The sequence below is a fragment of the Myxocyprinus asiaticus genome, chromosome 12, assembly GCF_019703515.2.
Source record: "Myxocyprinus asiaticus isolate MX2 ecotype Aquarium Trade chromosome 12, UBuf_Myxa_2, whole genome shotgun sequence".
In the NCBI taxonomy this organism is placed as follows: domain Eukaryota; kingdom Metazoa; phylum Chordata; class Actinopteri; order Cypriniformes; family Catostomidae; genus Myxocyprinus; species Myxocyprinus asiaticus.
Genome location: NC_059355.1, coordinates 37692260 through 37709134, shown reverse-complemented (window position 1 = coordinate 37709134; position 16875 = coordinate 37692260). Strand labels below are relative to the sequence as shown.

At 37.5% G+C, this 16875-nt stretch overlaps 2 protein-coding genes across 2 annotated transcripts; both read left to right on the top strand.

The window, feature by feature from the left end:
- Positions 1 to 500: 500 nt before the first annotated feature.
- Positions 501 to 8873, top strand: srsf3a (serine and arginine rich splicing factor 3a). The gene is made up of 7 exons (XM_051712621.1): positions 501 to 614; positions 1132 to 1176; positions 1344 to 1554; positions 2479 to 2613; positions 7032 to 7070; positions 8218 to 8304; positions 8400 to 8873. The coding sequence occupies exons 2-7, from the start codon at positions 1170 to 1172 to the stop codon at positions 8425 to 8427; spliced, it is 507 nt and encodes a 168-aa protein (XP_051568581.1). The 5' UTR covers positions 501 to 614; positions 1132 to 1169; the 3' UTR covers positions 8428 to 8873.
- A 2884-nt stretch (positions 8874 to 11757) lies between these two features.
- Positions 11758 to 16313, top strand: LOC127448799 (uncharacterized). Its single transcript, XM_051711637.1, has 2 exons — positions 11758 to 11960; positions 12881 to 16313. Exon 2 carries the CDS (start codon positions 12897 to 12899, stop codon positions 16311 to 16313), a length of 3417 nt encoding a protein of 1138 aa, XP_051567597.1. The 5' UTR covers positions 11758 to 11960; positions 12881 to 12896.
- Positions 16314 to 16875: the final 562 nt, after the last annotated feature.

Sequence of the window (16875 nt, the reverse complement as noted above, 5' to 3'; positions counted from 1 at the left end):
CTAGTCGACTAGGAAAATCTTTGGTCGGGGGCAACCCTAGTAAACTGACATACAAATCTCGCATTGAACATGGCTTATGAAACATTGCCTTTGGAACTAAATGATTAAAGGCATCATTGGAGGTTATGCAGGTACATATGAATGGAAGTTTACATGGAGACAAGAAATACTGCATCGTCACATTCTCGGTAAAGAAAGAAGATTTTATTACCGTCTCTTCAATACAACAACACATAGCAACAAGTGAATGATTTACTTTTTTACTATAAATGCTGACGTTAGAAAATTATCCGACATTGGCACATAATTCTGCTGTACATTCTGTGGTTGTGTAATAGTTTATAAGTTTATAGCCCAGATCACTACCTCTGGTATTGTAACCTACAAGTTATTTACATTGCGGTCAATGCCAGCAGAACTTTCTCACATTCGCCGGAAATACAGCCTGTGGTTACTTCCGCGTTGCTCCACACTCCAGTCCAGATGGTGGCGGTAATGCACCATTAGCTGTTTGCCAACCGCCAAAAGAATAAGAAGAAGGCCTTGTTACTATTCGCGCGTAAGCAAAGCGTTTAGCAGCAGTAACGTGTTTTCGGCAACGCAAAGCAGATTTGGTAAGAAAGACAAACCCCTATAATTGACTAAACTCTGGTAATGTATTATATATGCAAGAATAAGAATCAAGTTTGTGTATTTACATCGGGTTGATGTGTTTTTTTTTATGATTGTGTGTTTGGTTTTATGGTTGTCGTGTGTAGGCCTTCAAACGCTCAAGCGTGTTAGCTTAATTGAATTAAATGTTACCTGTCTGTAGTCTGTTCAATTTTATTAGGTTGTGAATGTTAGAAAAGTATTTCGATCAGTTTAATGTATTACTTGCATGTCGGTAACGTTTTTACAAAGTCTGTTTTAGCTTGCTTCATAACTCTTTTGAGTAATCCAGTTTTGCATGTTAGTGTTTTCATTGTTTCATTTTTACCTGAAGTTCCAGTCTTTTTAATAACCGTTTGATGCTTATACAATAGTAAAAATTTGATTTAGGTTTATATGCAACTGAATTGGGATATTAGGCTTAACCAGTTGTTCACTTCAGTTGTTTGCTGTGCTAAATTTTAATTTGATTCCTTGCAGGGTTTTTTTTTAGCTGTGAAGTTTGGATCGGTGTTGAGATGGGAGGCAAGTCCTAATTCCGTTTCTTCCAACACTCACTTTGTGTTATTGGTCCCGTTTATTCTTCTAGTAGTAGTAGAATAGATTTAACAACTAATAATCCTGAGCTATGAAAATACTTGTCAAAGCAGCACTATTGTGTCAAGCTAAGCTATTTTCTCCCCATACCATAGACCCTTCCCTAAATCGTGACTGCCCACTGGATTGTAAGATCTATGTTGGCAATTTGGGCAACAGTGGTAACAAGAATGAGTTGGAGAGAGCGTTTGGCTACTATGGTCCTTTGAGGAGCGTATGGGTGGCAAGAAATCCTCCTGGCTTTGCTTTTGTGGAGTTTGAGGATCCCAGAGATGCAGCTGATGCGGTGAGGGAGCTGGACGGAAGGTATGCAAATCAATTTAGAATAATTAAAGGAATAGTTCACCCAAAAATGATAAATCTGTCATCATTTACTCACCTTTATGCTGTCTCAAACTCGTTTGACTTTCTTCTATAGAACACAAATGAAGATATTTTAATGGAGAAATAATGTTGATTATACACGCATTGTATATCCATACAATGCTAGTCAATGGGGACCAACAATTTCAAACTCCAAATAGGACATTTAGGCAGCATAAAGGTAATCCATACAATTTGAGTGGTTTAATCCATGTCTTGTGAAGCGACGCGAACGGTTTTGGGTGTATGAGAAAGTGTAATCAAGCTTCAAATTATGATCACACCAAGGAAACCACCTGTCAAGATTTATAGTGAAAAAGGTGTTACATTTTGGACTGTCACCCAAAATCGATCATACAGCTTCAGATGTTATGGATTAAACAGCTTGAGTTGTATGGAATACCATTTTATATCCTTTTTGGATATTGAAAGTGTTGGACTCCATTGACTTAAAATATACAAACAAAAACCTTATCTCTTCATATCAAAATATCTTTGTGTAGCATAGAACAAAAAGTCATACAAGTTTAAAATGGCATAAAGGTACAATTCTTTTGAGGCCCCAGGACCATTGTCCTGCAAACATCTTTTACCACAGATTTCTGCAGATTTGTTGTTGAAGAGAAGCTAAGCATTGCAGAATTCCGTTTTGTGTGTTGAACTTTGGAAAATGTTATGTTCAGTGTAGTCTGTAGGAGTGTGGTTGCTGACTGCCATGCAATTTCAAAAATGTGATGTTCCACCAACAATAAAATGCAAATAATTTAATCTTGCTCTTATTACAGTATGCTACTGTAAACACACAAAAAACATGCTGTTTCTGAAAAGTAATTTATAACCCAGTTTATTTTACTGCTGCTGTTTCAGGACGGTGTGTGGTTGTCGAGTTCGAGTTGAAATGTCTAGTGGTGAAAAACGGTCAAGGTATCGAGGACCACCCCCTTCCTGGAATCGCCGCCCACGCGATGATTACAGACGTCGCAGCCCACCCCCTAGACGCCGGTACAGCCTCTCTTTCTGTCCTCAAATGGACATTTTAGTGGCATAGATGTCTTAATGATAATGAGTTTATCTTTGATTAAACCCAATTCATTGCAAGCTAAAAGATGAGCAAGGATGTGTAGTTTGACAATCAGCATCTTGTCCAATTTGGCCGACCTTTTCTCTTCCTGCGCTCTGTCTGACCTGATTCAACCTTTGTTTTAGGGTTGAATAGACAGCACACTCTTAACTTAACCAATGCTTCATTCCCCCTAGCATTGCCTCATGTCCTCTGCTCAAAATGGGAGCATTCCATATTTGGACAGGAATATTCATAATATTGAATTGTAGCAACAGATTTCCAAAGACATAAATTGGTAGTCTTCGCATTGTTTGGGTTTTGTGTCATTTTTCTATCTATATATTAATGAAGTTGACCACCCCACCCCCCCCCCCTCCTTTCAGAGACATCACCAAGCCTCTCCTCATCTACCTCTGAGTCAGTCAACTAGCCCTCTTTCCGCATCATGTGACCAGCGTGCACCAATCAGCTCACATGATCCAAGCATGGCCACCAGCCCATTGGTTCCTGAGCATGCCTCTCTCTCAGGCTCCTTCACCTCCTCCAATGTTAACCTGATCGGCCAAACCAACCGTGCCACACTTACAACCAATCAACAGGTCTTATGCCCCCCCCCCCCCAAATGTCTACATGACAACATATCCTCAGCAGCCCTCAACTAACTGACATCTTCTCCACCTACTGTATAACTGTCAACAATGTTAACATCTAGCAACCATCTGGCAAAATCTCCCCACAAATTTCGCCCTTCTGACCAGCTTTCAGCTTCACTGCATCATAACTAGCTTGTTGAAAACCAAACAAAATAGTAAGTTAATGCCTTTTCCTCCCACTTAATGACATTTAATTTCTTTGTTTATTTGGTGGTTTTGAGGTATCACCTTGTCCGTGATGGTAAACATTTATTATACAATATTTAAAGAGTGAGTTTTTCTCAACAATTTTGCATCTAGGGTTGTGAACCAAAAACCGGTTCTTATTTGGAACTGGCTTAATTTAAAATAATAATAGAACAGTATGATTTTCAAAATGTTTGGTTCCGTTAACGGTTCTTGAACATACATTTGTACTACAATACTCAGACAGTGTTTCCTGCAGCACTATTCAATGGCAATGCTGCCCATCCAATTAATCCATAGTGCAAAGCACATGGCGTTCAACCAGTGTAGTCCGATTCTCGAATGAATGACCTTTATGATCCAGGTCATTTGAATCTACAGTGCGAAAAGCACCGCACAATCAGTGTAATGCGGTTCTTTTGAGTGAAGCAACAGCACTTCAGTTGGACAAGTTACTGAATGAAGATACAGCTTTCATGTCCAACTTGAAATGAACAGTTACCATGTTATGAAATATTGTACTTAAGGCTCCTGAGACTTAAATCAGACAGTGCAGTTGCTGACTGGTTGTTCATATGGCAGTATGTAGTTAAAGTCAGGCCTACACATGAGTTTGGTTGTAATCAGTGGAATCATATATATATTAGTTGAAGTCATTAACTAATTTTTTAACCACTCCACAGATTTCATATTAGCAAACTATAGTTTTGGCAAGTTGTTTAGGACATCTACTTTGTGCGTGACACAAGTAATTTTTCCATCAGTTGTTTACAGACAGATTGTTTCACTTTTAATTGACTATCACAATTCCAGTGGGTCAGAAGTTTACATACAGTTAACTGTACCTTAAAGCAGCTTGGAAAATTCCAGAAAATGTCAAGCCTTTAAGAAATTAGCCAATTAGCTTCTGATAGGCTAATTAGAGTCAATTTGAGGTGTACCTGTGGATGTATTTTAAGGCCTACCTTCAAACTCGGTGCCTCTTTGCTTGACATCATGGGAAGATCAAAAGAAATCAACCAAGACCTCAGAAAAAAAAAACTGTGGACCTCCACAAGTCTGGTTCATTCTTGGGAGCAATTTCTAAATGCCTGAAGGTACCACGTTCATCTGAACAAACATATATATATATATATATATATATATATATATATATATATATATGATAGAGTCCTATATCGACATAACCTGAAAGGCTGCTCAGCAAGGTAGAAGCCACTGCTCCAAAACTGCCATAAAAAAGCCAGACTACAGTTTGCAAGTGCACATGGGGACAAAGATCTTTCTTTTTGGAGAAATGTCCTCTGGTCTGATGAAACAAAAATGTAACTGTTTGGCCATAATGACCATCGATATGTTTGGAGGAAAAAGGGTGAGGCTTGCAAGCCGAAGAACACAATCCCAACCTTGAAGCATGGGGGTGGCAGCATCATGTTGTGGGGGTGCTTTGCTGCAGGAGGGTCACAAAATAGATGGCATCATGAGGAAGGAAAATTGTGTATATATTGAAGCAACATCTCAAGACATCAGCCAGGAAGTTAAAGCTTGTCGCAAATGGGTCTTCCAAATGGACAATGACCCCAAGCGTACCTCCAAAGTTATGGCAAAATGGCTTAAGGACAACAAAGTCAAGGTATTGGAATGGCCGTCACAAAGCCCTGACCTCATTCCGATAGAAAATTTGTGGGCAGAACTGAAAAAGCGTGTGCGAGCAAGGAGGCCTACAGACCTGACTCAGTTACACCAGTTCTGTCTGGAGGAATGGGCCAAAATTCCAGCAACATTTGAGAGAAGCTTGTGGAACGCTAACCAAGTTAAAAAATTTAAAGGCAATGCTACCAAATACTAACAAAGTGTATGTAAACTTCTGACTTACTGGGAATGTGATAAAATTAAAGCTGATATCATTCTCTCTACTATTATTCTGATATTTCACATTCTTAAAATAAAGTAGTGATCCTAACTGACCTAAGACAAGGAATGTGTTCTGCGATTAGGTATCAGGAATTGTGAAAAACTGAGTTTAAATGTATTTGGCTAAGGTGTATGTAAACGTCTGACTTCAACTGTGTGTGTGTGTGTATATATTTATGTAAAAAAAAAAAAAAAAAGTGTTGATGTTTTCACATTTTTGTTTAAACGGAATAGTTCACCCAAAAAAATGAAATCTCAATTTATTCACCCTCATGCCATCAAATGTGTGTATGACTGTCTTCAGCAGAACACAAATTAAGATTTTTAGAAAAATATTTCAGCTCTGTAGGTCCCTAAAATGCAATTAATGGGTGCCAAAATTTTGAAGCTCCCAAAAGTACATATAGCCTTCATAAAAATAATCCATACGATTCCAGTGGTCTAATTAATGTCTTCTGAAGCAAAACGTTAGGTGTAAGAAATGGGTCAATATTTAAAACCTTTTTTTTTTTTTTTTTTTTTTTAACTAAAAATGTTCGCTTCCGGCCAGCTTGAGATTTGTACGTTGACGAGGGTGAAGTTGAAACTGCCTCACGTGTGACGTAAGCGTTTAAGCCGCCTCTGCATAGAAATTCATACAGTAGATCCCTTATTAGCAGCTGTTTCTATGGACTGCGGTACTTTTTCGACACACAAGTATGTTTTTTTCTTTTTCTTGTTTCACGCATCAGTTCTCGCATGAACTTGCCAACTCACTTAACCTTGACCCTCGAGAATTTTTAGTAAAAGTTTTAAATATTGTTCCATTTCTTACACCTAGCGTTTGGCTTCAGAAGACATTATATAATCCACTGGAGTCGAACAGATTACTTTTATGATGGCTTTATGTGCTTTTTGGAGCTTAAAAAATGTGACACCCATTCATTTGCATTATATGGACCTACAGAGCTGAAATAAACTTCTAAAAATTTGTGTTCTGAAGGAGAAAGACATACACATCTGGTATGGCATGAGGGTGAGTAAACTACGAGAGAATTTTCAGTTTTGGGTGAACTAATCCTTTAATATATGGTTGCAGTAGGACCCATTTTTAGATTATTTATGCCTCTAAAAATATTTAAAAAATAAAGTATGTGTAAATATGCCTTTTGCCAGAACTGTATTAAATGTATTGTTATCTGCTCTGTTGATATCTGAAAATTTACTGCTGAGGGCAGTAAATGCAATAAAGACTGCACTTATTTACAAATATTTCTTCCTAAAAAAATAAGAATCATTAATGGAACCATTAAATTCCTTATCATTCCCATCCCTGTTTTCATCCCTTTGTGTTTCAGTAGGTTTCCTACTGAAACCTTTTTGATCAGTGCATTTACCATGAAGGTTTGCTGAATGAAAGTTTGATCTAGAACACTATCTCAGATAGGTAGTTGGGATGGGCTTATTTCTTAACTTTTTTCCCAGCATTGATGGTGATAGTATCTTTACTCAAACTAAATTCTCAGTTTTAGCTGTCAATGTGTGGGCCTTCACAAATATATGAAATTGCAAATACATGATAATTGACCCATGACTTGTCAATCTTTTCTTAATTCTTCACCTAGATCTCCCAGGAGGCAGAGCTTCAGCCGTAGTCGGAGCAGGTAAGTTTCATAAATGTTTTGAGAACCCTTCTATAGAAGCACTGTCAATCTCTCAACCCAGACCTCAGCTAGAAACTGAGAGCCATAATAGGCTAACAGCACAATTCAAGATGAGACAAAATTGTGTCACCCTTTAATTTGTGTTTAAAAGATGTTATTAGTTGTGCTTGCTAAGGCAGGCATTGCTCTTATTGTTGCTCATACTTGGGGTTTGTTCTAAATTGTCAGTATTACACTTTGGCTTCGCTCTTCCTGCACCATCTGTGCTACAGACATAAAAAAGCCTGTATGTACACAGGCGGTTTGCGCATGCATGCTATGACTGCTATGAGATACTGGACTATTTTTCTTTAGGAGTTTAGACCCATAAAAGTCTATATTCCTTCAAACTCAAGTTATACAATTTCTGGTATATCCTGACCTCTTCACACACGTGCTCTTAGTGTGCACATACACTGTTGTTGTTTCTACTTTAGTCTCATGTTTAGTGGCGATTACATCTAGTGCTTTGTGACAGCAAAGGCTCAATTGTGAGTGCTGCCATCTTGTGGACCCACTAATTAGTGCAAATAATTCCAGGAGCATGTGCATTCTGCGCGTTCAGAGTACACACTGTTAGAAAAATCAGGCTGCATGCATTCAGTGCTCGAGCAGTCTGCTGATGACAAAATTTGCATCATGCGTTCTTTATGCATATGCCTAGTGTTCGCATCTGATTGAAGTTTACTTTAGGCTTTATGTTGATGTAGAGATCTGAGCCATATCAGGGCCCAGAACATCATAGAGACTTGGCAGTGGGACCTTTTGACCTTGGCCAGCAACCATCCAGAACGCCCTAGCAACCGCATAGCAATGCACTAAAATCACTTAGAACACCATAGCAAATCCCTGGCAACAGCCACTCACATTTTCTTCAGAAAATATAAAAATCTAGTTAATTGAAAGTTTAGTTAGCTTATGTTTTTGTCTTGTTTTAAGGCATAGACAATTGGCCTCATTTTATGGCTATTTCAATGGAAATCCACTCTGTAGCCCTGCCACTGGACTTAATAAGCTCTAACATAACTTACTCTAATCTCTTGATTTCTAAAAGAGATAATCACTCTCAACACATCTACACTCATGCCTTTTTACATGGCTTTTATAGGTCCCTTTCCAGAGAGAAAAGAAGAGAGAGGTCTTTATCTCGTGATAGAATCTATAAACCTGCAAGGTCTTTCTCAAGATCACGCAGGTAAGTTCACACATGTTTATAGTTATAATTTATTATGGCACAGCTGGGGTGTATTTACAGTGATGCTCACGTGACTTGTCTTCTGCTCTTTTCAGTCGTTCACGATCAAATGGCCGGAAGTAAGATATGGTCATGGTCCGCTTTGTTAGAGAAAACATGCCTGTGTGTGCCCCCTCTCAACAGACTAGGATGATGGGAAAGAACGATGGATGTATCTTTATTCCGCCTTTTCCACCCCCAAAGTTTTTTTAAAGTCTTTTCCCCATAGTATTCTGAGTATACTTTTTACTTAAAATATATGTGCTTAATAGGTAGCAAGGGCTTCATGCTGCCAAAATGCCAGGACTGTTATTTTATAATCTATGGGCAGTGAAGCTCTGGATTAAATTACTCATGCCTGACTTTGGTGATCGGTAAAAAAAACAACATTTTTGTATGGTTTTTGTTTGTACTTTCATTAAAAAAGTTCCTTACTAATTTCACTGAACGTTTTGTTTTTCTTTTCTCTACAATGCACACAGATTAGATGTTCAAATGTTACTTTCATTAAAAGCAATGCCTTGCCGGTTTCACTGTGTGGCTTTTTTGTCTTTGTGTACCCAGAAGTTAATTATTTATTTTTTTTACTTAATATGAAACTTTTTGTGATTCATTGTATCGTATAGTAAAGACAGTCTTATTGCAATGTGTACACTGAGGGAAAAAAAAAATAAAAAAAATAATGTAATTCAACATAAAAACATAAAGCTGCAGTGTGTAACTTTTTCAGAGTTAAAATAATATGCAGAGACAACTATAATTTAGCCATTCAGGTTATATTTATTTTATTTTTTCAAACTATAAAAATCTGTGATGCTGTAAAATTTTCTCTATTTTGAGCAACCCGTCCAGCCTGACACAACATTGACTCAATGGCGTGAGTTGGGGACGGAACTATCTGTTTATTCGATCAATTGCAGGCAGAGGGTGTATTTAGAAGGCTGTTTGAAAACAAAAAGTTTCTTTTTGCTATTACATGTAGGAGTGTGGAAATTACATCAGCTTTAAGTTTAATTGCTGCCTCAAAGTTTAAGAAAAATCAATGTGGCTTTACAAATAATTTCAACTCATTACTTTAACAACGTCAGGGTATACGCATTCCTGACCAAAGCTCGATTTTTTTTTTTTTTTTTACTGAAGAGGCCAATGCTTTACTGTTGTCACTGAAGTTCACTGAGACCGCACAATGGGATTTTTAATTTTTTTTTCAGATTAACATTTTTATTGTTTGATTCTCAAACATAACAGAACAAAGAAAAATGTACATGCACAGAATCACTCATTATCCCCTTTAACCCCCATTAATTCCTTATCGCCCTCCCAATCCCCAACAAACATTCCCGTAGTCCAAGCCTGAGTATACACACACAAAGAAGAATAAAGGGTTTCTCTCCACATTGCCCTCACTGAAAGGCTTCCAGAAAGGTCACGTATTTGTCCCATTTCTTACCATATGCATCTAATCTGCCAAGCTGTTTGTATGACATCTTTTCGAATGCCGCCACCCTGCCCAATTCGGTGAACCATTCTCGAAATGGAGCATTAATTGACTTCCATCCTCTTAAGAATTATTTGTCTGCCAATTAATACACTAGTTTGGATCCAGCTTTTTGTGTATTTGTCACAAATACCCCATCACCCAATATACATAGTCTGGGGCAGAATGAAATTTGAGTATCTAAAACCTCAAAGATAAATTCTGGACTCTTATCCAGAATTCCTTAATCTTAGCGCAGAAACACAGAGCATGGGCTATGTCTCATCCTCCAACTGACATCGCCAGCAGGTAGGTGTGTCTTTTAAACCAAACCTAAACAATCTAGAGGGAGTCCAGTAGAAATTATGCAAAATCTTAAACTGAATAAGGCATACCCTTGCATCCCTAGACATAGTTTTAACATTTTGTAAATATTTTCCCACTCCCCATCCTCCAATATCAAGTTCAAATCTCTTTCCCATAACCTCTAAAGAACTGTTACGGTCCCATCACCAAGTCTCTGTATCAATGGGGAATAATACACTGAAGCTTCATTCCCCTTTCCAAAGGCTGTGAGCACCATACAAAGAGTGTCTGCAGCTTATGGGGATTATGTACTACCACCAAAAATAGTACAATAATGGCACAACTGTAAATACCTGAAAAACTGAGACCAAGAAATCCCAAATTGCTGTTATATTTTCAAATGATTTCAAAGCTCCATTTTCATAAAGATCACCAACTGTAGCAACACCCCTCTCCATCCATTCTTTCCAACAAAAGGGGGACTTGTTAATACATTATTTGGGGTTCAGCCATATGCTTGAGGGAACATATAGGTAGGTATCAAAATTGAACATACGGGAAACCTTTGTCCATACTGAATGTTAGTGTGAAATGATGGGATTTTTTTTTTAATGTTATTTCTGATTCAAAATCATGTCTTGAAGCACTAGAATCTATTAAACTGATCACCCAGCAATTGTGAAGATTTTAATCAAATTATCATCCCTTGAAGCTCAAAATTTTAACATCATCAAGGTACCTGAGAAGCATTATCTACAGAACTCAAAAAGTGCTCAATATCTTCCACAGATCTGTAACCAATCATAAATTCGTATGTCAAAAGCAAGTGGCAATCAGAATGGGATCAGTGCTTAAACAAATTACAGGAAATAAATCCTGCTGTTGGGACCACAAATTTTTTCTCTTTTAATAACTGCTGGGACCAAGTTTTACTATCAGGGGGAAATTCCCCCAAATGTGCATCATGTCAGAGCCTACTGTCTATCGAACATATATTATTGGATTGTAATATTTCTACTCCTGTGAGAAAACTGTTTTATTCTGTTTACACCCATGAAAAGGATTTTAACAAAATTAGTTCAAATTTAGTTTTAGAGTTTTTAGTAGAAATGAATCGCAAACATCTTATTTAGTTTTACTTTTATTATTTTAACCTGGATTTTGCAATGAATATAGCCAAGCTGTCATGGTGTTAAGAAACAAACAAAGTCTTTAACTAGATATAAAATAAAGAGTTTAAATAATTTGTAAAGCCTCAATGATTTTACTAAAACTTAAGGCAGCAATTAAACTTAAGTTTTTAAGTTGAAGTAGATGGAAATATTTTCCATTGTAGTTTTTGCTAGACTTAAATACTGTTGGGTAGCATTAGTCAGCTTTAAAATGTATAACAAAGGGCTGTGCTGTTCTGTTTTTTATTTGTTTCGAACTTTCAGAACACGAGATATGAGAATTGAGAACTGAATGTGGAATTAATAAATAATAAATTAATAATAAAATAATTAATAAATTAGAATAAATAAAGCCAGTAGTTCAAACATGCACTTAAATGTGCAATCAAAAGTTTTAAAGAATAAGCTCTTCATTGTATACACAGGAAAAACAGTCAGTAGCTCTCTTCATGAAAGATATACTTTGAGTTCACACTTAACTTACAATGCAATGTGTCAACAGTACAGGAAGTTGGGGGTAGCTGTGAAAAGGAAGCTACTTGAGCACTAAAGGAAGAAGAAAAGAAAAAAATCCACGGACAACCAGATCAGTTCTCCTGCCTATGCTTTGCTGAAACCCCCAAGACCCCCAAGTGGATGGATTCTTGAAGGGTCATCAGGAGGTAACACATCAGTTAATCATGGTGCTTACAAAGAGGCATGTGTTCTGTTTACACTGTTACCTTTCATAGTGTGCATTTGGAGATGTCATGTTTTACATGTATAAATTAAGTTTGATTTTTTTAATTTAATTTAGGATTGCAAAGTAATTAATGTTCTGGTGTCATTTTAAAATAGTTTGTGTACATAAAACCTTTGAGAATAGACAACTGTTGGATTTATGAATACTCTTTTTTTCTTTATAATGTTGTGACATAATCCTTATCCAACCAGTTTTGTTTGTTTGTTTGTTTGTTTGTTTGTTTGTTTGTTTTACATGTATATCAATACTGTGAGGAATGTTTCTTCTCAAGCCATTTATTTTCTTCTAAGTTTCTTGAGATGCAACAATCTAATTTCCACTTGCATCAGAGGAATCAAAATATGTATTATGAGGCAAATGTTCACATTTGTGACTATATCAATGTAAAATGGTCAAATCATGGAGTTAGGGTGGATTTTGTGATTACTGGAGTTAGAGGGTATGATGGCGAATGAGAAAAATGATTGCAAATAAGAAGTGTGATGGTGAGTGTGAAGCGTCATGACAATTGTGACTAATGTTGCATTGTTTTTTTTGTTGATAGAAATACATATTAGTTCCACTGACAATGAAATGTATCACTAACTCTTGATATATATGAATATAGCCTAAATAAGACAGCTTGTTGTGGCACTCTAATATAAAAACATTTTCATTATACATAATCTCAAGCAAAAGGTAATCATTAATGTGGAAGCTCATGCGTGACATTCAGAATGAGTCACATACTGTACATGTGACGCATCCCTAATGCTCTCTGGTTTCCTTTTTAATCATGTTCTTATAAAACTGTCAAAGATTTTTAGAAATGACTTGTCCCCACTGTTTGTCTCACCATAGCCACATATGAACAGTCATGTCAGGCAAAAGACCCAAGAAGAGTCAGAGGCTTGGTTCATCTCGACGAGGCCCTAGAGGTCTTAACAGAAATAATGAGGAGAAAGACAATGATGATGGATTTCCACAGATTGCAGAAAGTGAAGATGAGCAGAAGGAATCTCACTCCACTACCGATAACCAGTCAGGTGATACTCCTTTACAAGTTCAATTTGATCATCTGCCAAATTCAAGCTCTGATCAGCCAATTTCCTCCTTGGAATGTCCTCCACATGCAATGTCACAGAGTCACAAAGATGCAGTTGTGGAGACTGAACTGCCTGAGAGGAAAAGAAAAATGGGATCAACTCGCAAGAAAACTGGTGGGTTTAAAGTTGAGAGAAAACTTAAATGTGAAGCTGATGATGAGATGAGGACCACTGAGGAGCTATGTGAAGAGCAGTTAGCTCAACCAATCACATCAGCCATAGAAGAAGATCAGAGTAATCTTCATGAGCAATCAAGGTCATGGATTTTGCCTTCTAATCTATCCCAACAGACTGAAGGTTATGGATTAGGATTGGAGCTTTGGGCAACTCATGACATTGAGGTTATAGCTTCAAAAAATAAAGAAAATGTTGCAATCCCCCATCTAGAAATATCCTCTCATAGTCTTACTAAGGATATTTCCTCATATGAAGTAGAAAGCAATATGCCCATGTATATGGGGCATTCTGTCCACTTAAGTGCCGTCACATTAACTGAAAGTGGTCTGTTGCTTCAGAAGCAAACCCCATTAGACAGCACCTCTTCACAAAAAAGAAAAACTGGATCAACTCGCAGGCCTCATAGAGGAAATACAGGTGAAGGAGACAGTGAAAATATAGAGGTACAAGAACATCCAAGTACAGAGAGGGTTGAGAAAGTAGAAGTCCAAGCAAAGTTCAACTTGTCAGGAGAGATGATGCAAACATGGGATGATGTGGTAAAAGGGGACAGTCCTACAGACAAATCTTCTCACACAGAATCAGCTTTTATTTCAAATCAGTCTTTCTTGTCTGAGAAAGCTAAAAAATCTGATGTTTCAGCTGGAACTGAAACCAACAAACAATCAGTTGCTTTTCCTGTTGTTGATCCAGCAAAGCCACTACCTGAAACACCTAGCTATGATGGAACCCCTTTGCTCAATGAAAATTTTGATTCTAAGATTGGTTCAGAAGCATTATCCCCTCCTAAGTCAGATAACAATGCACTAAACACAGTTATCAAAGAAGTAGAAAGTAATTTAACTGATTGCAACCACGATGAACCTGATATAAGAAGTGACAAAAAGACATCTCAAGAGTCTAGAGCTGTAAACACGGGACAGACCAAGAAGGAGGTTCTAAAACAGAAAAAGGAACCATCTAGAAATTATTCAATGATTACTTTATCATCAAAACAGGATACAGTATCTAAGGAACTTGTGTTAAATGATAAGGAATCTTCTTCTGTACCCCGCCAACATCATAGTGCTACTACAGATAATAACTGTGATCTTTCTACTGATGTACTTACGATAGGAGGAAGTAGAAGTTCTGATAAGCTTGAGTCTTATATTATCCATGCTGAACCCACAGCAACAGATTCCCCACTTGAGATGAGTGATACCGGCCCTTACATCCCCACTTCAGAGTTTGCGAAGAAAGAGACATTTATACGATCAAGCACTTCAGAACAAAAGAGGAAGAAGGTGTCAACTCTGCGCAAAAGAATGAAGTATAGCAAAGAAAATCTACATGTACAAGCATCAGAAAATTTTATTGAAGGTATTGAAATAAACTCAGAGACATGGCAGGAAAAGACATGGCCAAAGGAAATGGAGGAAAATTCTGCCTCTGAGAGAGATGTAAGTGAGTCATCTCTTTATTCTGCAAACAATAAAATGGTAAATTTGTCATCTGGAACAGTGCATTTACATGATAGCAATTTAAACTTTAATAATCAGTTTCCAGAGGGCAGTCAATTCTCTTGTGATGCCAAGGCCAAAGCTATGGTTTGTTCTCAATCACCTGAGTCTAAGATTAACAATGAAGCATTACATGCACATATTGGCAGCACTGTTGAAGAAGGTCAAGAGAGATATTTTCAAATGAAACCAGAAAAGAACACCTGTGATGATAATGTTTCATTCAGAGAGGTTAAGCTTATTGGAGATACAATTAAAGTGAAGAGAAATGTGACTAATCAATCAGATTTTCTTCAAAATGATACTCCCATTGATAGAAACCAGGAAGCATTGAAACTATCTGAAAATGTTGAGAATGTTTCCACCGTGACTGATTCTGATCTTCTCTTGAGATATCTTGACACTGTATGTTCCAGGGAAGCAGAAATAGTTCCTGAGAAAACTGAACTCAACATCAATCCTGAAGATTCTCACAGACTGGAGCTACACTCAGTATTGAATCCAGTTGCTCACAAGCGAAAAATGGGGTCAATTCGTAGACCTCTTGGAGGGAACAAAGGCCAAAGAAAAGGAAAAGAACATCATAATGACAATGAGACACTTAACAGTGAAAGTATAAGCAATAGAGAGGTAGAAATCATCGATATGGAGGATGACCATGGTCCAGATAAATCTACATTAAGAACATCAGAGACAAAAGATGGAACTACCGTAAAAGACAGGGAAAAATTTGTGGAGAATAAAGCTGGCCCTGTTGAGGGGATTGACTCTGACCACATGTCGTCATCATGTAGTTCAGATATTCAGGCATCCACTGCAGTAGGTATCAGTGACATATTGGAAGAACAAACCCTCACAGGATTTTGTGCAGAGACTCTGGAAAACTCTGGAGATGTTGAAGAAGTGCCAGTAGGGGAAGACATAGAACCACACTTAGATATTCAAACACAGAACATAACTTTTGACTCAACGACCAATGAAGGAGAAAGAACAGAAGAGAACATCCATGATGTTAGTGTTCTTGTCAAACCAACTGAAGTCATTGGAGATATTATTGCAGTGAAGAGCAATGTGACTATTGACTCAGATTTTCATCAAAATGATACTCCCATTGATAGAAACCAGGAAGCATTGAATGTTGAGAATGTTTCCACCGTGACTGATTCTGGTCTTTCCTTGAGAGATGTTGACACTGTAGGTTCAAGAGAAGCAGACACAGTTCCTGAGAAAACTGAAATCAACATCAATCCTGAAGATTCTCACAGACTGGAGCTACACTCAATATTGAATCCAGTTGCTCACAAGCGAAAAATGGGGTCAACTCGTAGACCTCTTGGAGGGAACAAAGACCAAAGAAAAGGAAAAGAAAATCATAATGACAATGAGAAACTTAACAGTGAAAGTATAAGAAATAAAGAAGTAGAAATCTTCGATATGGAGGATGGCCATGGTCCAGATAAATCTACATTAAGAACATCAGAAACAAAAGATGGAACTACAGTAAAATGAGAGGGAAATATGTGTGGAGAATAATAGCTGGCCCTGTTGAGGGGATTGACTCTGCTCACATGCCGTCATCATTTAGTTCCGATTTTCAGGAATCCACTGCAGTAGGTATCAGTGACATATTGGAAGAACAAACCCTCACAGAATTTTGTGCAGAGACCCTGGAAAACTGCTGGAGATGTTGAAGAAGTGCCAGTAGGGGAAGACACAGAACCACACTTAGAAATTCAATCACAGAACATAACTGGTGAATCATCAACCAATGAAGGAGAAAGAACAGAAGAGAACATTCATGATGTTAGTGTTCTTGTCAAAGCAACTGAAGTCATTGGAGATACTAATTACAGTGAAGAGCAATGTGACTACTCAATCAGATTTTCTTCAAAATGATACTCCCTACTGATAGAAACCAAGAAGCATTGAAAGTATGCTAATGTTTCCACCGTGACTGATTCTGGTCTATTCCTTGAGAGATGTTGACACTGTAGATTCAAGAGAAGCAGACACAGTTCCTGAGAAAACTGAACTCAACATCAATCCTGAAGATTCTCACAGACTGGAGCTA